At 41.2% G+C, this 24,713-nt stretch overlaps 1 protein-coding gene across 1 annotated transcript; it reads left to right on the forward strand.

Moving 5' to 3' along the window:
- The first annotated feature begins 13,631 nt into the window (after nucleotides 1-13,631).
- Nucleotides 13,632-16,043, forward strand: XBP1 (X-box binding protein 1). The gene is made up of 5 exons (XM_082007493.1): nucleotides 13,632-14,011; nucleotides 14,081-14,177; nucleotides 14,251-14,379; nucleotides 14,777-14,940; nucleotides 15,816-16,043. The coding sequence occupies exons 1-5, from the start codon at nucleotides 13,812-13,814 to the stop codon at nucleotides 16,000-16,002; spliced, it is 777 nt and encodes a 258-aa protein (XP_081863619.1). The 5' UTR covers nucleotides 13,632-13,811; the 3' UTR covers nucleotides 16,003-16,043.
- Nucleotides 16,044-24,713: the final 8,670 nt, after the last annotated feature.

The raw sequence follows: 24,713 nt of genomic DNA on the forward strand, positions 1-24,713 counted from the left end.
AGGGCAGTAGGAGCTGTGATTTGAACATAATGAAATTATGTATAATGCCAAATGGTCTGAGAAAGCATGCCCTGGACATCTCAGAAGAGGGCAATCAACACTACAGGATGCTTTTGACAAAAAACTTCCTACATCTCATTTCCCTTGCAAAGAAATGGGTATTATAGAACCCTCCTACCCTCACACTGCTCTTGAGAGGAAACAATGTTAGTGAAGTACCCATATACTACCGTGGTGAATGTTACAGAAAAAGCCCAAATAAAAATTAATTATTTTGTGCTGAAAGCAGAGATGGAATATTGCACAGGAAGTATCGCTCTGCACATCAGACAAGAAGAAAATAACATTGAGTAGCCACTCACAACAGGTCCATCAGCCATTCTCACCAGTAAATGAGGCAGAAACACAGCTTTCCTGGTCCTGCCATCCCTGTAATTGAAAATACATTTGGCTGAAGACATCTGAAAGCTGCTTTCTGTCACATCTGTGCAGTCAACCACAAATACAGCACACTGGAGAATCCCTTCTAGAGCCTCTTTTAGCCTCATTTCATAATGAAATTAAACATATGCTATCTGTCTGTCAGCCTTGTCGCTCTTCTGAACCTCTTAGCTAACTTCAACCAAGCTTAAGGGCAGAACAGAGGTCTTAAGATAGTACATTCTTGCAAATTTTGTGAAAATCTGAGGCTCTGGACTCTGGGTACTGCAGCAGTATCCCAAAAAGACATGGGGGAAGCAAGGGCAGCAGGAAAACATCTAAGAAACTGAGCTTTTGCAGTTCTACTGCCCAAAAAACAGTCTGTTGTTGGTTTTACATTTTGAAGATAAAAGAATCCATTCTAATTGTATCCCATTTAATGAACATGAAGCTTTTGTAACTGCATTTGCATTTAAGTTACCGCTAGGAAAGGACATAAAGTAAATGTGTGTGCATGTAAAAGTTTAGTACAGAATAGTGTCCCTTGGGGGCGGAGCTGGGGGCAGGGGTTGGTGGAGTTCAGCTGTTGCACATTCTGCATGGCAGTATCCAGAAAAAACCTATGTGCACAGCAGCAGATTAGTCACAGCATATGTAGTCTTTTGCTTGATGAGGATGCTTAAGGAATGCAAAAGGAAGGGAAGAAGAACTCAGGTTATTGAAGAGAGGTGATAAAGGCAGGGGCCCGGAGATATGAAGAACAAGTATCCTGGAAACAAAGCATCTTTAACTCTGCTGTTTTGGCACTAACTTGTTTGTCCTCAGTAGTGAGGGACCCTCCCCAAAACCTAGTATCAGTTATTAGTATAGCAAAGAGCAGATGACATTTTCAATTAAGTATTTTCATAAGATACATTACTAAAACCCAGCCTCCTGACAATCTACAATGCTGTTAGTCTCTGATGATCCAGTTTGCTGTAAGTACGGCAATATCAGAACTCAAAAGACTGATCAAACTTTCAGCCAGTAATAATGTGAATTTTTAAATAAACTTTTTTTCTCCTACAGTGTCTTAGATTCTACAAAGGAAAACATGACCCTTTTTCAAAGAAATAAAGAAACTAACCAACGAGCATGGATTAAAAGTATTTCAGTTACTGTGAATTTTGAATTTCCATTTCATTGAGATTGTCTCCAGTATCAGCCAGACCTTGTTTGAAGCATAGTTCATTTCTCATCCACTTTGTAAAGAAAAAAGAAAATCTCTTATAAGGGGCTGCTCAGATACGTTACGTAGTAAGAAAAGGTGGTTCTTACTCCTATGATTTATCATAAGTGATCCGGTAATGCTAGATAACACAGTGTGGCTACATTTCAATGGGAAATCCATTTACAAGGGTGAGGGCAAGTGGCCGCTGTAGAGTCCAGTGACTAACTCCCCCCACTGGTGAGCAATGACCTTTCCATACTTAGGCAGGTAATACTGTATCCACATAGGGAGTACTGAGATTGTTTTTCCCTTTATCTACCAGGTATTCAATGTCGGTTTCACAAGCTGCCACTTAAAAAAACGAAAACAAGTCAAACAAAAACCCCCAAAACAAAAACAAAACCAAAAAAACCCACAAATCCCACCCCCAACAAACCAGCACTGCTGTCTCCAATTAATAAATGTTCTGAACATACAGTGGCAAATGGGAACTGTGGCTGAGGATAAGCTCTATGTGAAAAAAAAGGCTTATATTTCAGTAGAACAACCTGGTCCTCATTTCCTTCTTTTCTTGACAATGACACCAATGAACAGAAATTTTATTACTCGAAAAACTGGTTTCTATCAGTTCTCACCACTAGAGAAGTGCTGATGGAAAGGACAGCAGTTTATCCCTCCAGTACTTCACAGATTAATTCAGATCATACACAACTGCTTCTCATCCTCCTACCTATTTATTCTATAAAGGCAAGAAAGAATCACTGATGACTCAAAACACATCTCTTCCTCTCATCTTTGATAGTCACAAAAGCATCATCGGGCTTTTATATGCACTAGAAAGGTTATGATCATATGTAGGTAAATGAACAGGCACAATGTCCTGGGAGGACTGTCACCCGACGAAGAGGACCAAGTAACAAGTCAGTAAGGGAAACACACCAGCTAAAGTGTTGAGCTACCAGGAGTACTAAATAAGATGCTGAAAGAGCTGAGCACCAACATAATGAACGTAAAAAGGATTATATACAAGTGGATACATCTTCAAGTTAAGTCGACAATAATCAGGGTTCCAGGCTGCTGCTATAATTATGACTAAGTAAACAATTTGCAAGGGCAGCCCAGTTATCTCATTTAAAACAATAGTTAATCTTGTAGTGTTGAGAGAATTTCCTGAAAGCTGGGCCATATTATTAGTTTCCATGGCAATGCTGTGATGATACAGGAGACATGCAATTCTGTAAGGAAATTCAGTGATTTCAAGTTAGAAGACTTGAAGTTTCGCCAGGATAGTGGGCTGGAGTGAGATGGTATTCTGACTCTGAACAATGGGAATTGACTATGTTTGGTAAGTAACTGGTTTAATGATTTAAGAAAATTTATTCTTGATGCAATTTTATGAAGTATCCAGATACTCTGTTGAGTCAGTAAGGTCAATTACTCTCTCAGTCACACCAAGGAACATAAGGTGCAATCTGAAAGAAGTGAGTGTAGTGGCAGCATAAATAAGAAAAACAAAACTAAAACAAAATCCAGATTTTTGATTCATACCAAGAACTACCTTAGTCTTGATTTACTACTAAGTAATCTAATCCATGATATTATAGTTCTAGTCAATACTGTGTAAACATAAGCATGTTTAGAAATGCAAATTTCATTAAATCTAACCATCACACTTGTCACAATATTCATTTAAACAATAAAAAGCCTTACTTGCAGAATTGCAAGGTAAGGAAAAGGTCCCTAGAAAAGAACAAGTAGTCAAGTCATTCAAGGCATACTGAAGTCATATTTAACAGACCATCAAGGGGCATTTTAGTTCTGTGGCCTGAGGAACTGCTGAGTCTAGGAATCTCAACCTACTCAGCTTGTTCAAGTAAAACTAAAGTAGTAATCTGATCATGGTCCCATGGATTGTCTGTCCAGATAGAAAATGTCTATCTGGAAGTACAGGAAAAGCAGCCAAATGAATTTGTCTAAAAACTAAAGCTTTATAAATTCATAGGGTCCATTTTAAACAAGGCAACAGGTTACTACTGCAGCTTACCTAGCAATTATTGTAATTTTTAATCACTTGAGTTTATTAATAAACAAGCAAGACGATACTTTCTCTTAGTTCAAGCCATGATAAGAATCTTTTTTATGAAACTATATGTACCTGTATAATAAGAAACAGGAAATTCCTTCTGGCCTCTTTCTGTGAGTTCTTCCACTAATGTTGAAACAATCAGAATTTAATCCTGTTATTTCTATTCACTTTCTATTCTCCTATTTACTGCACTTCCTTGTTAAACAGACATATGTCACTGAAGCATTTTATGGTATTTGAGACAAGGCAAGGAATTAGAGAAAGAACAACTGTATAGAAATCTTAGTTCCTTATGTTAATAGTTACTTTTAGTCAACCAAACTGAAAGACTCATTAAAACACACTGTTTAACTGAGATGTATTTTCCATAAAAGTGCTTGACATACCCCTGTGAAGCAGAAGAACGTAAGCAGTGAAAAAAAGTTCTGTAAGCTCACAGAGTAGTGGAGTAAAATTAAAACTTTATTTACATATGAACAGATTACAACCAGTGGCCAAAAGAAGGCTGGAAAGGCTACAGCATTAAATATTTTATACTGCAGTCAATAATGTTTTGCAACTCATGAAAAACTGCTGTTAAGCACACAATTCTGAGTCACTCTGGGGTTAAAGAGCCCAGGCGTGACCATCCCACAGGCAGGTCTGTGGGTGGGTGGGAGTGCTATCCAGCTCACTGCAGTGCTGCCTGCCCTGGCCCTCCTGATAAAAGTGGAGGGGGGAGATCTTCCCTTTGCTCTTTACACTTACCACAGAATTTGAGGGCTTCCTCTAATGGAGGTATGCTGCTCTGTGTTCACATAATCCCTGTGTTATAATGCAGTGTTTGAGTACTGGGGAGAAAGTTTGTGAGAAGGAGCCTTAGGCCTGGTAAGAACCTGGGTCAGTAAACCCAGATTTCTATTATTATGCACACAAAATTTCAATCCTGCTCCTAAAGTGATCAAATTCTCCCTTAAAAGGGATTGACTTCACTACTGTGATTATTGAGGAACATTACAGCTCTGACACTTAGAAACAGTTGTGTAAGTGCCAGCTTGCACCTATCAGTAACCCATGAGATGCATTCGTTTTATACGAACAAAGTCTGTTAAAGAATCATCTCCTTCCTCCCCCAGTTAAGAACAGTAATATCTCACTTCTGCATTAGACTTCAAACAGTAATTCTGAAACACATTTAATTGGAAAAATCAGGCTGTGCACAATGATTGCAAACAGGCATGCTAATTCCTCAATTATTGCTCCAAAGCACTTGGGGAAGGATTGAGAATGTGGGCACATGAGCATGTTAGCATGAAATAACTGTGGGCATGAGGTCGCTTCACATTAACTAGAGGATGGAAATATATACACAGTTACCTCAAACACTTCCAGGTTGTAAGTTCACATGCCAGCTTGATGATAATGATTCATTTGTTTGCCCATGCTTAAGACACTCTTTCCTTTCAAACTCAAAGTCCAGATGAGACACAAGAGAAACTGAAAAAAACATCACTGACTAATCAAGAAGAAACATGCCAATACACCCGGATTAAAATGGAAGAATTATGATAAACCATTACATTCTAAACACCACCAAAATAAGAAAGTCTGAATAGTACCAGCAGATTTGTTGGTAAGTCCTGTATAAAAATTAGTCAGAGTATTCTAAGTATTCTTTATAATGGTTTATGAGTGTTATAAATGTTTGTTTTAACTGAGACTAGCAATTTCCCTTTGAAGCCAATTTGTGTTCGGATACAGTTCTACGTATATCTGTTCCACCTAAAGGAAGGAGTGTCTGTCTTTTGCTTCAATCAAACTGGTAAACTGAAGTGAAGGAAAAAGGGTCCCATTGCATAATTGTAAACTACTTGACTCAACATCTTCCTCCTACATTACAGATACTTATTTAGCATTTACCTTGGAATTCTGGGCTGTTATGACAGTTGAGTTTAAGAAGCAGGTAGTGTGTCAGAAGTCCCCTTGTGTAGATTAAAGAACATCACAGGCAGATTCAGGACATACCTTCATTGCACGGTGCAGTGTGGTGACATCTACGCTAGTTTTAAATGGGTATCAGAAGTCACCTCATACCAGAGAGTTCTTCACAATGAGAATGAGGTTTTGATGGACAGAGAGTTTTTCATTAAAGCATTTCTTAAACCAAACTTGAGATTCTTCTTTTCACAGCAAACTGTATCTAAGAAGCCCTCACAGCAAATCAAGTGTCCATAGGAAAGATAAGGAGGGCTGTTTCTCTCATTCACACCCCCACATCTGCCTTTTCAGATGATTTCAGTAACTGATTACTCTTGACTACTGTCCACATTCCCTCCATGTTTTAACATCATGCTCTGCAGAGGCCAATACTATTTCAGCTTATTTCATAAGCAAATGAAACTGCCGTACCTCCTAATAAGCAAGAGAAACAAGAGCTGTCCTTTCTCCAGTAAATCCAAGGCCATGTACACACCTGCCCTTTTTCATCACCACGTAAAATTGTTATTCTATGCCTCTGGAGACATGATTTCACAGCACAGAAAAAGGCTTAGGACTAACTGAAAGCTTTACTCAAACCTATCTGAGGGCTTGACAAGTTTCCATTCCTGAAGCAGCATCAACAGTTTCATCTTCTGATACATGGAGATGTACCCCCAGCACTCCTTAGGTCATTTCTGATGTTGCACTTCAGGAGACGTCGGGCTGCACTGAGCCAGAGCAACCAGTAGGTGACATCCTAGACTCAAAAAGCCAGGCGAGTTTCTTTGCCTTTTGTCGAAACACCCCAATTATGTTTAAAACATGCCAAAATATCTCCAGAAACATTAGTTTGAATTAAAGATGTCTCCCATAGCCTTTCATTTTCCTGCAGTCGAACTTTACTATTGCAATTTGGAAGAGAAAGCCAACTGTAATGGACAAAATGTTTTTATATTTATAAAAAACACGTTTTCATTATTATCATCCATTATTCTAAATTAAAGTAATAAACTATTGTAACTTGTCAGCTCAATTAAAGACCAAAAAGAAAAATCAGTGGAGATTTATGTTAAGAAAAAGTGCCATGCAGCTGTGGCTTTGCCTCTTGCTATTTAAAGTTTGGAAACACAATTTATGCAGCACTGAAGCAATCCAAATTAACCAACAGACTAGCCATGACAACTTAATTATAAAAATTATTTGTGAACAAAATTCCCTGTTAATGTTTTAAAAGTTAAGGTTTCCAATGTCTTGAACAATGTGTAGTCTTTTAAATCTGTATGAAGGGGAAACATTCTGATTTGGGAACTCTTCACTCTCTCTGAACATGTAATCGTCAACTGAAGGGGAAAGGTAATAATGAATGAGGCCTGTAAAACTGAAATATGTCAAATTGCACTAAAAATACCCTTATTTAGATAACTGCAGCCTGACAGTTATCATTAAAGTGCTAACAGAGAAAATAAATGAGGCTACCAGAAAGGAAGCATAATAGACTCCTCCCCCTGTGAATACCAGCTGTTATCCTGTGCCCTCAGAGCATTCAGCAAATCAAAAATGTATGAGGCAAGAGACAGAAAATTCTGACAATAACCCTCACGTTTTGGGTTATGCAGAACCTATGTTGAGACAGAACTGATTCCTAATTTGACATTTCCTGATAACGTTCCTCTGCCTCTTTTCACACAGGGTCTCTTATGACAGCTGGAGGCAGGCTTCTGCATACAAAAGGCAGAATTAGGTGAAGGCACCCAAACGGAAGAATATAAGGAAATAATTTCAAAATTATAAAACAAGAAAGTTGCAAGGACTCTCAGGGGCTCTGAACTTCTAAAGGAATTTCAAAGCCTAGGGAATGACTAAGACATAAGAGAAGGCATTTCCTTTCAAAAGCTGGCACTGCTCCAGAGAAGAGCTAGTTTCTGCCAATAGGAAGTAGCCATCAAGTTTTCCTAAGCACAGTTGTTTACCTCCCAGAGTATTTTCCAAGAAGAAGTTCCAGTTCTGAACCAGGATGTGCAAACAGAAAAAATTACTGGAACAGGAGCTTTTAAGCATGTGAGATTTCACCAGTTGGCTGTTTTCCTCAGAGAGCTTGCTCAACTTGTTAAATACTTACACAGAATCCAGAACACAGGCTGTCAGTTCACTGGGACAGCACAACAGCAAGCTCAGTCTCTCTTGTATTGCCCAAGCACATTCTGCAACATCACCCCCAATGATACACTTGCTGCATCATGTCAACTAAGTGTAGTACCTTTACCTTTTTTCTTTCGCTTGTGACTACCACCACAATGTATCACCATGCATCAATGTACAAAGGTGGACACGACACCTCTCAAGTAACATCACATCTAAAGATAGAACTCACAGTGCACAACTCTATCCTCTAATTTAGCCAAGACCTTAATCACATTTGGAAATTATGTTAAAACGTCTCATCTTCCAGAACCTCCAAATCCTGCATAATATGCACAACTCTCTCATCCACATTTTCCTGACAGCACTGTGGAGAGAACTTTGCAGGGGAACACCATTCTTGGGACCAAGCTAGAAAGGTAATAGCCAAAGAACCTAAGTAGGACTACAGCATGGAAATAGGTATTACAATCAGACAAACCACAGCCAAGGACCAGAGATGCCAACAGCTAGATCTTTTAAAGGGAAAGGGAATCCATGCAATGAAGCAGAGTCAAGGATAGAGGAATGGGATGGGCTCAACATTAAGCAAGTTAGTTGGAAACAGAAGCCAAAACAACAAACCAAAGCCCCAAAGTAAGACACCGAGCAACCACAACCTCCCCTTGACCTGTGGGACTCCTTCACGTATCAGCTAGCTGGGGTGCACACCAGACAGATTCCCTGACCTAGCTAGCTGATCCAATGCTGTTTGATTCCCAGGTGGAGTCTCTCAGAGACTGGCAGATGACATAAATCCTGCCAAGGCCATCCAGTCACTATGTATACAGATCTGTTTACATGACCAATGTTTGCAAAGTTTTCCAGTCAAGTTTCATTTTTACAGAACTAGTAGTACAGAGTTGCTGGGAAGCAAGCCTTTCCCATTTACTGTGGTGTGGATATCTTGTAGTCTTTTAAATTCCCATGAGTGGTGTGGCTCCAGTCTCTGAAGGTGCAAGAGAAATTTGGTTCTTCACCTGACAGAACAAATCAAATCAGAGATCTTTATCTCAAAATACTGAAATATCCTTGTAAACAGGTAGGCTTTCCCTTTATAATCAGCATCCTATGACAGTGGGAGGGGGAGATCAACTTTCAGATGAGAGTGGGGATTAGCAGGTGCCTCTACACTGAGACCTCTGCTCTTTAACAAGCATGTCAGTTTTCTGGAAAAAGTAGGAAATTGGCAAAAAGTTGCAACTGCTACAAAATTATACATTATTAATTTCTGGTCTTGCCTGAGACCAGAGAATTCTTGAGTTTCAGAGGAGTCTAACAAAATGAAGCACATGGGAATTACAATTCAAGTGAAATTCAGGGAAAAGAAGATACTATGAAGATGTAAGGAACATTCTGAGCTCTTTATATAGGTTGCTTGATCTTAAATTTACTGTTACCACTCCAAAAAGAGACAATATATCATTACAACCTGTTAAGAAAAATCTGCCATCTTGTATTCTGTAATATTAAAAAAAGTAATTACACACACAAAATGTTAGAAGCTGTGAAGCATGAGATGATTTCGCTGCCAAAAAAATCTGTGATGCAGAAAGGTTACTACGGGAGAGGGCAACAATGGAGATTCATATATTTTAAAAATTAAGTTAATCAGTTGCTATACATGCATCTCAACTGGTCTTTGAGAAGTGTGCTTCCTACCTGTCTTTTTTATGAGGTACTGCAGGAAATTTATTGCTCCTAAGCTACCACTAAACCTGCAATAGGGCACAACCTCTTTGAATGTAGGCAAAGCTACTAAACTGCATAGAGGAGCTCCAAGGTGACTTTCAGTGCCTATGGCTGGTGGGAACTCCAATGACAGTGAAACAAGACCCTCTTTTCCTGAATAAAAAGGCCTTATAAAAGGCCCAACTTTTAGCCAGCTTTCAGAATATCTTCGTTCCAGAAACACTAAGAGCATTGTCCAAGTTAACTCAGACTTCTCTTGTGAATCAGAAGCAAGGCTTCATCAACTATGGTGACGGGAGAACTAATTCTGCTGGGATGGGGAGACGGAGAAGCCTACTAAGAGGGCATGTGATCTCTGTCACAAGATATGCTGCCCTAGTCAACTGATGCTGCTTTAGTAGCTAGGACACTGCTGTGAGGAAAATACAGACAGAACTCCAGCATGAAGTTCTGAAGGCATTAGAAGAAGAGTTTTAACAGGAGGCATTCAAGGTACAAGTGTGATGGGATCTCTCCCTCACCACAAAATCAGCTAGGTCAGAGGACTGGGACATAAAGATGATCAAAGTAAGAATCTCCAGCCTATTCCTGTGGCCCACCAAACAGATATAAGATGGAGCTGAGGCAGACCTACCCACTGTCCTTCTAATTCTGAGTAGTAACAGGTACTAGTAATGTATGTGGGTGGAACGAGAACAAAGAATTGGAATGCAAGGTAATACGTTTGTAAGATGCTTGCAGGAGAGACAGAGTTGAAAGTTGGACTTACCAGTCTTTTCCACACTTTTCTGCGGATATACTGGAAACAATCATAGAGGCCAATGAGGTAGAGTCTCAGAGAAGGGATGATAGCTGAGCAAAAAATCACGTTTTTGCAGGACCTGCTTGCAGCAGTGTTAAGAGAAGGCAAACCCAACATCACTTCCTACAGCATGTGGATAGGTTAGCAGCTCCATGGGGTAGGCACAGGATACAGATTCTGCACAATTCCTCATCCTATAGGAGTATCACCTTTTTGCTGAAGAAAAGTGATGTCATTGTTCATCCTAGGCTTGCCAGACTGCTGAAAAGTGCTATATCCTTTATCATGTTGCCTGTAAATTGTCCCCACTCACTACAACAATTAAGAGCAACCCTTCCACTCAGAGCAAGAGGAGCAGCATGAATCCCATGCATGTTTCAAAAAAGCCTGAACTGTTAAGACTAGAAGGAAGTGTTGCCAGTACCAGAGAACTGAATAATGTGGCTGAAGTGAAACTCTTCCCCTGCTCCAGCTGATGATGAACTCAGCAACGAGGTTAGTAGAGTCTCTTATAGAATGGTAACGGTTACTTTCCACCCTAAGACTGAGAGCACTAGAATTTTGAGATGCACTCCTGAATCCCAATGTGTAATGATGAAATTTCAGAATAAGTAAAATGAACACAAAGTTAATTACAAACATTACAGGTTTAGAATAACCTCATTTTAGGCTGCAGAACAGTTTCCTTTCTCATTTAATGAGCTATTGATACAGGTCTGGGAATACTCCAGCTGTTGATACAAGCTTGGGGAACAGGGCCACTTTCCCAGTGTTTACAGATGCACATTGGGCAAACAAGCTCTTTCTCAGACTATGCTTGTTAGTTAAACTACCTTTTCTCTATGCCCTCTTCTTCCATTTTCTTTCCCTCCTGTATTCACCCTTTTTTCATACGCAGGTAACATTCAACTCATATTTCTTTCTCTACATCTGATATTACACAAGGGCAAAGCCTCCCCACCTTCGTTAAACAAAACTATTTGCCTTGGTGCATTGGCCACCTGGAACATATAACATAAAGCTATGTTAGCAGGAACTAATGTTGTTTCTGACAGGACAGCCAACAGTATCCTCATTGACATATCCTTTAGATACCTGGTGGCGCTGAACTAAAAGGCAGAGTGAGAAGCATTCTTGAGTAACTAGAGCACTGTCATGTGGATCACAGGCTTGAATCCAATGACTGAAAAAAAGTACGAAAACTGGAATGTGTAAACAGTGAGTTAAAAAGTGTAAATCAGAATTAAACTTGAAGTCTTTTAATTAAAGCTTTCTGAAAGGGTGTCTCAGTGCAAGACCAGTTTTATAAATGTTTCTTTGACACTCTTTTACCCAGTGATTTAACCATACATTTAATAAAAGACTTTACGTATCCTAATGGTAGCAACATAACATTTGTGAGCCTAAATGTATTCTCAGTACCTACATCACAGCTAGTCTTAGCAATGCTACTAAAATTATTCAACAGGACTAGATTGCAGGGTCTCATGCCCTTCTTTTGCCAGCTATTACTGCCAACACTAAACATGTTAATGGATGCCATTATGATATTCAGTAAGAGTGGACACCGCCAGTGCCAAGGGCAGCTTCCAGTTTTGTGCCTGGTCACATACCACTGTGAAGTGGCTCATGTACCACTACTAGTATATATGTCTCTGCATTTCTGAGGTTTATTAATGATCACAGTTGTTTGTTGTGAAAGGAAACCATAAAAAATTAAATAGGAAAATTAAATCACATACAGACATAAAGTTAGGATTTTTCTTCAGCCATAATGTTAAGAAATCTGGATATCTGTATGATAAATCACATCATGGCTAGTCTCAGCAGTATAGCTATAAATATCACAAAGCAGCGCAAGCAGGGGCAGCCTGTTCCACATGTTTGTTTGTTGTAAAAAAGGGCAACTTAATTGAAATGGATGTCTGAATTCAGAAAAAAGTATTAATACTGGACCTGCATTTTGTTAGAAAACAGTAAAGTTTTCAGTTGGGAATTAGAATTACAGAAGAAACATGAGTCCAAACCCAAAAGAAACATACAAAGGAGAAGGAGATAGTTTTCAGTGACGGGTACCTGAGGGGCTTAGCAGGACCAGAACAAACAACTTTTTTGCACTCAGACTAAAAGGCTTATCGAAAAGTCGCCATATTTTTCACAAAGGTGTGCAAGTAGAAAGGTGAACTCTCAGCCTTGACTAAATGTCATGCTGCGGTAAGGAAAGAACAAACACAAGCTTACAAATGCAGAGTTTGTTCTTTGTATCATGAAAGCCTGGCAGAACTCCAATACTGGAGTAATGCCAAACCAGCACACCAGGGCCTTTGAACTTTTAAAGCTCATGTTTTTCCTTTACTGTTTAACATCTTAACTATATATTCAATGTACAAATGGATTTCAGAAATAAACGTAAGCAGCCAAAGTTTCCACATTTCATAACTACTCAGGTCGTGGGCAACTGCCACGAGCAAAGCATGGAAAGCTTTGGGCACCAAGCTAAGGACAACTTTCAAAACAAAGCCAGTGCCCTAGGCGGTTGTGTATCGCTGCTTGCATGTTGCTGAACAGCTGCATTCCCACGTGCACAGTATTTCAAGGCTTTCTACTGACAAAATTTATACTTATCTGGGCCCAAGATATCTCAGATCGACACTAATCCATCATCGTACAGTAATATCCTTTGCCTGAGAACAGCACAAGTGCATGTTTCAGTTACCACACAGCGGTGCTACTTCTGAGAAACAGGCTGGATTCAAAGGACAACCTGCAGTTTTTCTGCGTGGTCTCTCGCAACTTCTAGTCATCAATCACTAACGTCCCTGCTTGCTTTTTGTCCTTTTTAGCCCATTCTCAGCCCGTTCTCATGGCATCTGGAGTTTTATGAGCTCCATTCTTGGCACTTGTGTTTCCACGAAAGTTGTCCCTTTGGCTCGGATTCTGCTCGTGTCCGCTTTGGAACAGATCGCCTCTGGGAAGGTGGCCACAAAAAGCCTTTAACCGCATCACCACTGGTCCCTCCTCGAGACACTCAAGTTCAGCGACTCCGCCTCGCCCCAGCGACGCCATCGCGCCGCAGCAGCACGGCGAGGCCCGGGCAGGCACAACCCGGGAGCCGGACCGGGCAGCGAGGGCCCAACACCTGCACACGAGCCGAGCCGAGCCGAGCCGAGCCGAGCCGAGCCGGGCCGGGCCGGGCCGGGCCGGGCCGGGCCGGTAACGCCACCCCCTACCCGCAACGCACTGACATCTCACCAACCCCAACCCTCTCGTCTGATGCAATTCATTTCCCTCCTTGCTTTCAGCCGCAGGCCAATCACGGAGTAGTCTGGACTCATCGTCATGCTGTCCCGGCCAATGAGAAAGAGCCACGATAGTAGAAATGCGGGCGGGGCCGCAGAGATGTGCAGACGGTTGTGAGTCGTGGCGCTGGGCAGCCTATCGTCCCCGTTTCGCCTGCGCCGGCAATGGCAGCGCTGGCCGGTGCTGCAGCCCCCCGGCTGCTCCTCATCCCTAGCAAAGCGGCCGAGCCCGCCGGCCCCGCAGCCGGCCGGCATCTTTCCGTCGTCCTGCCGGCAGCAGCCGCCCCGGGCCTGGAGGCCCCGCAGCCGGCCCGCAAGCGGCAGCGGCTTACCCATCTGAGCCCGGAGGAGAAGGCGCTGCGCAGGTGAGTGGGGGCTGGCCGCGGGGGTTCGCCGCGGGGGCCAACCGCGCTGACCGCCGCCCTGCCCCGCAGGAAGCTGAAGAACCGCGTGGCGGCCCAGAGCGCCCGTGACAGGAAGAAGGCGCGCATGACGGAGCTGGAGCAGCAGGTGGTGGAACTGGAGGAGGAGGTAAGGGGCTGGATGGGCCCGGGGGGTGGCCGTGGCCGGCGCTGAGGCCTCCCTGCCTCACGGTTCTTTGCAGAACCAGAAGCTGCTGCTGGAAAACCAGCTCCTGCGGGAGAAGACCTGTAACCTTGCTCTGGAGAACCAGGAGCTTCGCTGCCGCCTGGGTTTGGATGCTCTGAAGACAGAGGAGGAGAGCGAGTCCAAGGTGAGCCTTCAGCCGTGCTGGTGCCTTGTCTCCTCCTTCGCAGAGCCTGCCAAGAGCCGCCGTGCTCCTAGAGGCAACTGTGTGGCAGCGGGTGGGGGGGAGTAGCCCCAGTGTGAAGAGCTCTGGGGCTGAAGCTGCTATGTGTGCCTGTCTGAAAAGAACAGGGGGTAGAGCGGAGGGGGTGAGGCTGCCATTTAAAAGTGGCGGACAAAATAAATCTGCAAATATATGGAAGCTTGTGCCAACTTTGGAAGTGGTTTTAGCTTCAAGTTTCTACCGCACAAGCAAGTGGAGAATCTAATGTTGAAGATTTTGCAGGAAGAGCATGATCTTCAGGATTATGTACTGTACTGTCTGCCAGAACACTTGTGGTGACTGGATTTTTTCCTTGGCACAGGTTGTGAAGGAATCTCAGGTGGATGAGATTAGATTGGTGACCGGGTCCGCTGAGTCCGCAGCACTCAGACTACGTGTTCCTCTGCAGCAGGTGCAGGCCCAGCAGTCACTATTTCTGATAACTTCCACATGGATTCTGATGGCAGTGACTCTTCAGACTCAGAGGTGAGCATCCATCCCTATCCAACAATGTGCATGAAATTCAGAACCACTGTGAATTTAAGACTAGTGTCGTAACTTCTTTATGTAAAATCACTTGATGACTTTCCATCGCTGGCTTGTTTTCCAAGCCTTGGAATGCCATACCTGTGGCTCAAAACAACTCTGCTAGGCTGTATCCAGTGAGTACTGGAGTCCATGCAACTTGTTCAAGTCCAGTTTCCATAAAATCCTAGAGGATATTGCGTGAAACACTCTTAGCTCTTACAGCAGAAGTGTACAAATACCAAAAGCATACTGTGCTTTTATTGTTGTTGAAAACAAACTTGATCATTTTGCTGCTGTGCTGGCACTTAGCAAAGCTGTTCAAACTTAAAGCCTGTCCCTTATGAATGACTTCCAGAAATGTAAGGACAAGCATCTTCCACCTTTATTTAAAAAAAAAAACAAACAAAACAAAGAACCACAAACCAAATAAACAATAAAAAAAACAAACCAAAACTCCCTGACTTTGGTTATGGGTAGGTCTGCCTAAGCCAGGTTCTGGTCCTTGCTCTGTGGAACCAGCAGGTAGTGTGGTCTTTGTACCTGATGGGTCCAAGATTTTGAGGAGGTTCTGATAGAGACTGTGAATATCAAATGTGTATAGAATTCTATGGGGATTGCCCGTAACCTTACAAAAAAGTTAATAGACAAAGAATTTATCAATGATGAGTAATTGCCTTAATTGTTTATATAGTGGTGTTCTTGATAAAACTTCCCATGCTCTATGATCATGTTAGCATATTTTAACTTACAGATGAGGGATAATAGATGCCACAATTGATTTTTTGCTGTAACTGTAGCAGGTTATCTTTTTAAAACAGTATTTCATTCTGCAGTCTGATCTCCTGTTGGGCTTTCTGGACAGTCTGGACCCAGAGATGTTTCTCGAATATGCTGATTCAGAGTCAACGTGCCTGGAAAAGCTGGAGGAAGAAATCTGTGGAGAAACAAATTCCATATCAACCTCCCCCTCTCCCTCTTTGGGGTCCCCATCAGCTAAGCTGGAGGCCATTAATGAACTGATAAGGTTTGATCATGTGTACACAAAGCCCCTAATACTGGAGATTCCTGTTAAAGTGGGCAACCAAACCAATATGCTAGTGAAAATCGAGGAAGTATCTCTCTCTCCATCTGAAGACAAAGATACCCCTGAGGTCCCAGTATCTGTGAAAGAGGAACCTGTAGACAGCTTCATGCCTGAACTGGGCATCTCTCATCTGCTTTCCTCTCATCATAGCCTTGCAGCTTCAAGCTATCTGTTGGATGCCTGTAGTGACTCTGGATATGAAGGATCCCCATCACCCTTCAGTGATATGTCCTCTCCACTTGACACTGACCATGCTTGGGAGGATAGCTTTGCCAATGAACTCTTTCCCCAACTGATCAGTGTCTAATTCAGTAGTATTAACTCCCCTTGAGTAACTATCCTGGCAGGGTAACAGGATATGCCCCTTTGGGGTGTATGGGGAGGAAATTGAGTGTACTCAGAAAAGTGGTGTTCACTTCTACCCATGCTAGTAGATGGAGTGATGGCCAATGCATTTCTCATGGTATGAAAAAGCCTAGGGTGTCCTCTCCTGCCCTCACCCCCCTCTGTGTTGGCTTATGAGGGAGGAAAATCTGTTTCTTCATAACTTGCCAATTCTCCATGAACCTGAAAATGTTTGTTTTGTTTTCCATTTAATAACACCAAAAACTGCAAAGGGGTGTTCATGTATAGACAACTGGGTTAAAACTAAATAGTCTGTACATCTTACAGATTTACTATGTAAATGCTTGTTTTTCATTTGCTATGTAGAGTTGCTTTCTTCATTTAATATTTAACTGTATTGGTGCAATTAAAGTGCAGTGCAGCTCACTGACCCCTTTTTTTTTTTGCTTGGGGTCTCAGTGGGGAGGGGAGACTATCTGGGCCTTGCAGAATTTGAAGCTCTAGAAATTTTAAGAGGTTAGGTGTTTAGGTGTCTCATCTTTGCATGACCTCAGTGCACCAATTCAGCAGCACTTCTATGGTGTATGTAGCTGGATGCTTGCAGCTTCTTTCTGAAAGCACTTGATGTTGCAAACTCCTCTGATCAAGGTAGATGGGTTTCTGTGGTGGACAGAACTGCTAGAGCAAAACCTCAAGCCTGAAGAAGGAATGCAGGTGGAAGTAGCTTGATGTCTGAATAAAATTACAGTAATACCTTCCTGTTGGCCAGTAACGCCATTCAAAGTTCTCAGTCTGAGTGAAGGTGGGTGCATTTCAAGTGGCATGTCTAGTGTTTGTGAAGTAGTGTGAGACATTTGTGGGGTGAAAAAGGTGCGGATTCTGTGTGACCACAGGATTTCCTGTAGCATATTAGCTACTTTGCAGGAGCTAATTTCCAATATTGCAGTAGGACTCTCTCTATTGTCCTCATCCATTTGTTCCAACATCACAGTACAAAAACACTTGGCGTGACAGAGAAAAACAAATTTTATACTGAAAGTGAGAGAGCTGTTCCAGGTGTTTGTACAACTCTTTTTGGTTTCAGCGCTATTTCATGTCCTGCATTAAATTTTGGCCAAAATAACTGGAGGTGGGGGAGGAAGGGAAAGGGGGTGGTGGCACAGGAGGGTATTGGTCACTAACATTCAAAGTGACAGGACTTCTTTGGATTACAAACATAAGTAACCTAGCTTGTAAAAAAGCATTCTATCTTAATATGGGATAGCATTCAAAACTACAGCTGTGCAACACAGCAGAAACTCAGATTAAAAAAATTAAACTTCAAATAGTCTGAGAATAAGTTGCTTTACTTTCAAGCTGGAAAATAGGGATGACTGCAAGAGGACCCTTAGTACCTAATACATGTTGTTGTGAGTCCAAAAAGCAAATGGACAAGTGAGAACTTGACCCATAGTTTTGCATTACTTTTGTCATTATTGGAAATTCATACAGAATTTAAAAATGAATTTAGGTACAGCAGAAATAATGTAAGGAAGAAGTTTCATTTCTTTAAAACTCAGCTCTACATTTTCTAGCCTAGAAGTCAAAGAGGTAGTTTACAGGGATAAGCATGTAGTAGTGGAAAGCAGCACCTGTAAAAGGACTGGTATTACACATGCTTTCCTCAGGGCTAAGGGAAAGTTGAAACTAGCACACTGAAGATGTGCAGCCCATCCCACTGCTCTTGTGGCTGTTTTTGCTGTTCTCACACTGACAACATCTGGCCTCTGAAAGGTAGTGCAATAGAAGACTAAACATAGTAATTGATGGAACTGTCTCTCTGGTGCTGCAGTACTTCTAGGCAATGTGTGTATTCTTGTGAATTTGATGTTTGAGACTGAGTCACTGTAGACATAGCCTGTTCCTGTATGAGGCTTTTGCTTATTTTTGCTTCATCGGGAGCTGATCCTAATTGTAGATGAAGTGGAATTTTTGGTGAGATACACTATCTCTCTTTAAGATATCTCAGATTATCAAGGATGTTTCTCAGTCTAGTTTCACTGTTGTGATCTTTAATATTAGAATTGCATTTTTGGTGCACCTAGACAAGCTACTGTGATTAAACCAAGCACTTTTTAAGCATGACAACTGATAACCAACCATTTTAATAGCTACTGAAAGTAAGGCCTTTGCCAAAAGAAGTGGAAATCAACTAATCAATGAAATGAACTATATAAAGTTAATACTTTTGCTGCCTGAACATCTTTTTAAATCTTTCTTCCCTTGTTTGGGAAGACTCAACAGAGGTAAGAGGGCTTGCCATATATTATGGGTTGATTTAAATACATTTTCTGCTATTAAAAATACTGTAAGGGCAAGTCTTTCTGTTTTGGGTTAGTTGTGTTTTAGCCTAACTAATGCAGCAAGAAATGGGGCACAGCCAAAAGCCTTCACTGAACTTTCAAGAATCCACCCTGGAAAATCTTAATGTCCATCTGTGTCTGTTCCCTCCCTCCACAACTCTCCTAGGTTTCTCTTGGGGCATCTTCACGAAAGAATGTGTCTCCAGCCTTTATGTTTAAAAGTGTAGAAATCCTGTCATTTCCTTAAGAAATTTGAGGGGAAAAAGAAGGCCAAAAGCAAAGTAATGAGTAGCTTAAAGCTCACAGACTGTAACACCCAATACTTGTACAATTGCACTGCTTTTTTTCCCAGCAATGCTTAAGGCAGTTCTTTTTTTCATGCTAGCTCAGGTTAAGACATAGCAACATTAACTGACAGGATGAGGAAGAGTGGAGGTGAAGAGTAAATGTGAAATCTTTTGGCAAACTGCATAAGATAGAGACTGCTTTATACTGGTTGTGACAGATTTCTTGGGGAAAGCGTGACCTTTGTTTTCAGTGAATAAGGAAGAAGTTTACAATTCTTACATTCAGCTTTTGATACACCATTACAAAAGCACTGACCAGTATCATATACACATTTTATAGTAACTAAACCCAAGGATTCAACAGGAGTAATTCAGCCCAAACCAAGACCAAAATAAGGCAATCTTTTACCAAATTACAGAGGGGCACAGGAAAACATAGCTGCTTGTAAAAAAACACCCCAAAACAACTGGAAAAGCTGTCTGGGCAGGAAATGGCTGTAGGCAACTCTATGTGCTGTTGTGCTTTTCTTTAAGACAAAAGTTGTTGGAAAAACTGAAGGAGCTGCTACCATGGACATGTCTGACAGACATTGAAGTCCAATAGCTGTACATGAATGGTACACTGAGAGAAATACAAATACACACAAGACATGGCCATCCTAAGCAAAAAATCCTACCAATTATCAGCCTTGCCTGTGCTTAAGCCTTAAGCAAGATAACCACCAGAAAATCTAGTGTTGTAAAGGACTGCTTCAGACAACGTTCAGAGTAAGAATACTGTATATTATTTTCCTTTGTTCTTAGGCCAGCCAAGCTACAGTTCTCAACTGCTAGGCAGGCTTCTGCTCCAGTAATTATTCTGTTCCTGTGGTATAAGAAAGATCAGTGCTCACAATTTTAAGATTTTAAATTGCTGTGATTCATTAAAGTAGTTGGTGGTTTGAACAAGCATCTTGAGTAAAGTATAGTTTGATAGCTGTACATGCAAGCTTTTTAGGTCTCCTGTAAACTGAATTCAACTTAAGAGCCTGCCCTAGAGCAGCCAAATGCTTTGAAGCAAAGGCTGCTACTGCAGCCGGTGGTGAGGATCCCCTTTCCCCCACTGTAATTGCAGTAGCTGCCAGTTGTCTCAGAAGTAGAGCACTGCAATCATCCTTGTACTACCACAGACAGAACAAGCCAAATGGGTAAGAGTGGATGGGGTGAGTGGCATGGAGCAGAAAGCTACTGTCTTCTGCTCGAGAAGTAACTGCATGAGCAGCATGTCCTGCTGCTGCCCTAGCAGGCAGGAAAAGCACGCACTTGCATCCTGTGGCCTGAAACACCTCAATGTGGGGACTGAAGCACTTCACTGGTGCTGCATCTCTGTCCCTCTCTTCTCACCTGCAACAGGCTGCTCTGAAAGGCTGGAAACCCTCTCATTTTGCCACCCCTTTGCCTTCTTCCAAAGCTGCCTTCATGACAGGGCTCTTCTACCCAAGCACCTCGTGTTGGTGTCCGTAGCCACCACCCAGCCACGGCCGCCTCTGGAGGGCTAGACCTGTGCTGTTCGACCATTGCAGCACCATCTGTGAGCATGTATTGGATGAATTGTGAAGGTGATGCCAGATGAAGTGAAATGATAATGCTCAACATTGCCTATTGAAAATCGCTTCCATGCTCCGATTACTGAGCAAACTTCCCAGATGCCATTTACCAATTAAAATGCCGGCAGCACTGCCACCCTGTGTAGCACTGCATGCTTGGTGGGCACGGACAGCTCAACAGTGCATTATTTATCTTACCTCACAGCTGAACACATTTTGTGTCTTGGTGAGCAACAAATTTTTAACGTCTAAAAATGTCAAGGAAAGTTCTGTTATGGTCACATTTCCATCATATTTGGAAGTGGACTCTGTTTAATAGGTTCACACACAAACCTTGTTAAGCACAGTAGACAAAAATGTTGAATGAAGTAGTGTTTACACTGTTTTGCTTCCCTTTTTCAACTTTACAGTTACAGGTATTTCCTTGCATGCTTTGTCCTGACTTACTGGCAGCATTAGGTTCCAAGACAAGCTGCTAATATTTCTTGAGTTCTCTTCCACTAAAAGCACACAAATAGTTCTTGTTGGGCATCTGAAAGCCTAATAGTATTCAGAATATCTATTAGCAATAATATTTTTTACTAGAATCAAGTCCACTTAGGTGCTACCAGGGCAGGATGAGGGTTTTTTTTATTAAATATATGTATTTATATAATACATCAACATGCACAGATTAAAGCATGAGAATTTAAACTGTCAGCAGAGGATCTTCAACCAAGATCTTCCTGTAGATGAGACACTAAGTTAAACTAAATGCAGGCAAAGCTGGCGCAGCAGAAGTAAGAGTAACACATGCACAGAGCAGCAGATTTCACCTTTGCAATATGTTCCCTTAAGAGGACTGCTTTCTGGTTGCTCTAACTTCTGTTCTGGAGTCCTGCTTGCCTCACAGGCAGCATGGATCCAGACCCAGTGGTTCACATGTATGTTACATCTGCATTTGATTAAATAAATCATCTGTGATGGAAGCCACACATCTGCTCTAGCTAACTGCTGCAAGACACAGGCTCTGGAACAATGAGAAGTCCAGTTCCAAGTCCATGCCAAAATAAATTCTGCCCCCCTCCACAGGGTTGGCACTGTAACTGAGATCTTCCTCCCATCCCTACAATCTCTCAGCCACACCCCCCCAGGGACTCTCAGCCAGCCAAGAGAGCCTTACACAATCTTAAATGGGTTGGGTTTTACACTGTTCTTTTCCTCTCCCCGTCTCTGCATCAGAGAATTATTTAAGTCTTGTCTAAATCCACAGTACAATTTAAGCAAGTCAATGTTTGCCCTGGCCTAGAAACCTCAGGGGGGTTTACTGCTATTTTCTAATATAAATCTGAAGTGCTATTTTTCCCTCATTTTGAAAGCAAAGGTAATACTGGTCTAGCACACCCATCTTTATCCTTCATCTGCTTGAAAAACTCTTAAACAGAAGTGGTTAAACAAAAGAACAGAGTGTTACATTCCAATAAAATAATTACTAAAAAAGAAATTTGTTTTAAAACTCTCCTCAAACATTTCTATTTTACACGGAACTAACCAAGGTAGACATTCTTAATTTTAAGTCTGAAGTAAAATGAAAGATCTGAAAACAGAAGCTATAGCCACACCTTTTGGTACCCTTTGCTTTGTTATAGGCCTTTGGGTCATGACAGATTTACAGCAACTCTTCATTTCTGGCAGCTTCAGGTTTATTGTACCCTGTTGTCATTCCCCTCTGTCCTCTTGAACACCATGGAGTAAAGTGACATGCCCTTGAGACTACGTAGTTAAATTTAAAATCTTCTTAGGCGAGAGAGTATTTTACCCTCCAGTTGAAGGACCAGACATACGATCTCAAGGTTTTCACTTTTATTAGGAATGAAACACAGCCTTCTAAAAAATATTTTAGAAAATTTATTGAAAACTGACATACAAAGGGTGATTTGGTCCCAAGAGAAGATAGACCAGAATCAGATCTTCCATATTTCAAAATAAAGTTTTTCCTAATACTGCATCACATTTGCCATCCCACTTGTAAACAGCATTAAAAAAAGTCTTTTAAGGAAGCCAACAACAAATGAAACTGTTACAAATACAGAAGATTGAAAACACCCAGTAGCTTGTTCTCTCTTACGCTCTCCAAATGATCACTCTAGCAAGAATCTTGCCCAGTCCTCCTAAGTACTCTATACCTGCTCTACCCCACTCTTTTCATCCCCCATCAATGTCAGTGATCCAACCTTGTTCTCTCCTATCACAAGAGCAGAAATGAATTATGAAAAATTAAAATGTTTTCTACCAAAGCAAATTTATTGGACAGAGTTTTTTCCCTATCTCATGGTCTTTGTCAATAGTCCAACACTATATTTTTACTCCAGATAGCAGAATAACAGGGGTCAGTGATGCCGTATTAGCATCAAAGATTAAGAGGAAACACACTTCTGAAAGTCAACCTTTGGTACAAATAGAACAGGAAAATGCATGCTTAAAAGCCATGTACAAAAATTTATTCTGCAAATTTGATATGCAATTTTTCATTTTTAAGAGGAAAAAACCTGCACCTAGATTTGACATATTTAGGCCTCCCACAGTCTTCTGCATCCTCTGTCGCAATTTTAGTGTTGCTGAGATGGTTTCATCAAATTTTTCAATTTTTTATCCTTTCTTTTCAGTTTATTTAGGATTCAGAGCTATCAGCTAAAACAGTTCCAACCTTGAACTTTCACTTATAATTCTGCAAGCTTAAAAACAGGTAATTATTTGGAGGCACCACATTCCCTACCTGCAGTGACTACAGCCTTTTCCAAACTGCACTGCTTTACTTCATACTCAAGCAACGTAGCATGTCAAAGGCTGTAGATTTCAAGCATGTTCAGCAGCTTAATAATACATGAGAAATTTTACACAGTACATGCAAAAGTTTTATAGCAGACCCCGAAATGAAATTAAACATAATAGCAAGATAAAGCTGCACACGTTCTCAGTTTTAATAAAAGTTCCAGAATGGTAAAGTTATACATTGGTTTCCGGAGCAATACCTATTGAAGTGCTGGAATGTTGTTAGTGAAGCTCTGAAATGTTTTAGCAAGAGACAGCAAATTTCACACAACCTTTGGCAAGAGCAGCAAGATAGACAGGATTTAACAAATTGGGGTATCTTTTGAACAAAGCTTCTGCTGTCAGCCAAAAGAAAAGGATGACTGCAAAAAGAGAAGCTTGATTTTAAACTATCGACTATGGGTTATTCAACAGTAAAAAATACCATCAAAAAGATCATCAATTAGCTGTGCAAAGGAAGAGTATATTTTCTTATGCAAACAACTGCATACTGTGTACTTGCTCCTTTAGATGACATCATAGCAAGATGTCAAAACCAGACTGGGATGCTAAGACTCTGAACAGAACCTATTACTTGGAAAGGAATTTCTTACAAAAAGCCTCAATTCAGGTATCTCTGAGAAAGCTCAAGGACTCTGCCTTGTTTAAGGGTTTTAAGCATAATGAACTGTTGTGCATTGAGGATTCCTTTTCTTAACACCGTAAGCAGGGTACAAAATTCTTTTGGCATATATCTGTATAAACTACGTGATGTTATGTTAATGGCACATGTTCTGGCTTAAATTTTAAGTCTAGATTCCCTCAGGAAGAAGACAAGCATCTTCTTTACTTCACCACCAATGCCAGCAGTCTTAAAGTTTGGGTCTTGGTTACAGATGATAATCAGCATTTGACCCTCTTTACACCAGAAAGGAGCTCCCTGTTATCTGGTTTACTTACCACATTTATAAAAATTAAAGGATGCCATTTATTTAATCAGAAGTTATACTGTCTTCAATTGACTTTCCAACTCTATGCATACAAAGAATCACAGTACATTGTAAAATGTGAATCAACTGGCTGAGAACCACTTTTCTCCAGACTTTACATCATGTGGGGAGGGGGCATCAAAAACCCACAAACACAATTTAGGAGCCAAGGAACAAAAGATGACTAAAGTTAGTAGGTATCTTGCAAGTTAGTAGCTGGTTTTACTTCCTACAAAGCAAGAGGCTTATATTCAGCTGTGACATTCCTTCCCTACCACAATGCAGAATGTATCATTTCTACATTTGGG

The sequence above is a fragment of the Phaethon aethereus genome (genome assembly GCF_964289735.1).
Source record: "Phaethon aethereus genome assembly, chromosome: 17".
In the NCBI taxonomy this organism is placed as follows: Eukaryota; Metazoa; Chordata; class Aves; order Phaethontiformes; family Phaethontidae; genus Phaethon; species Phaethon aethereus.

Coding starts and splice junctions, on each gene's coding strand:
- XBP1 (XM_082007493.1), top strand. CDS start 13,812: ATGGCAGCGCTGGCCGGTGCTGCAGCCCCCCGGCTGCTCCTCATCCCT. Junction 14,178..14,250: donor TGGTGGAACTGGAGGAGGAG/GTAAGGGGCTGG, acceptor GGTTCTTTGCAG/AACCAGAAGCTGCTGCTGGA. Junction 14,380..14,776: donor AGGAGGAGAGCGAGTCCAAG/GTGAGCCTTCAG, acceptor TCCTTGGCACAG/GTTGTGAAGGAATCTCAGGT.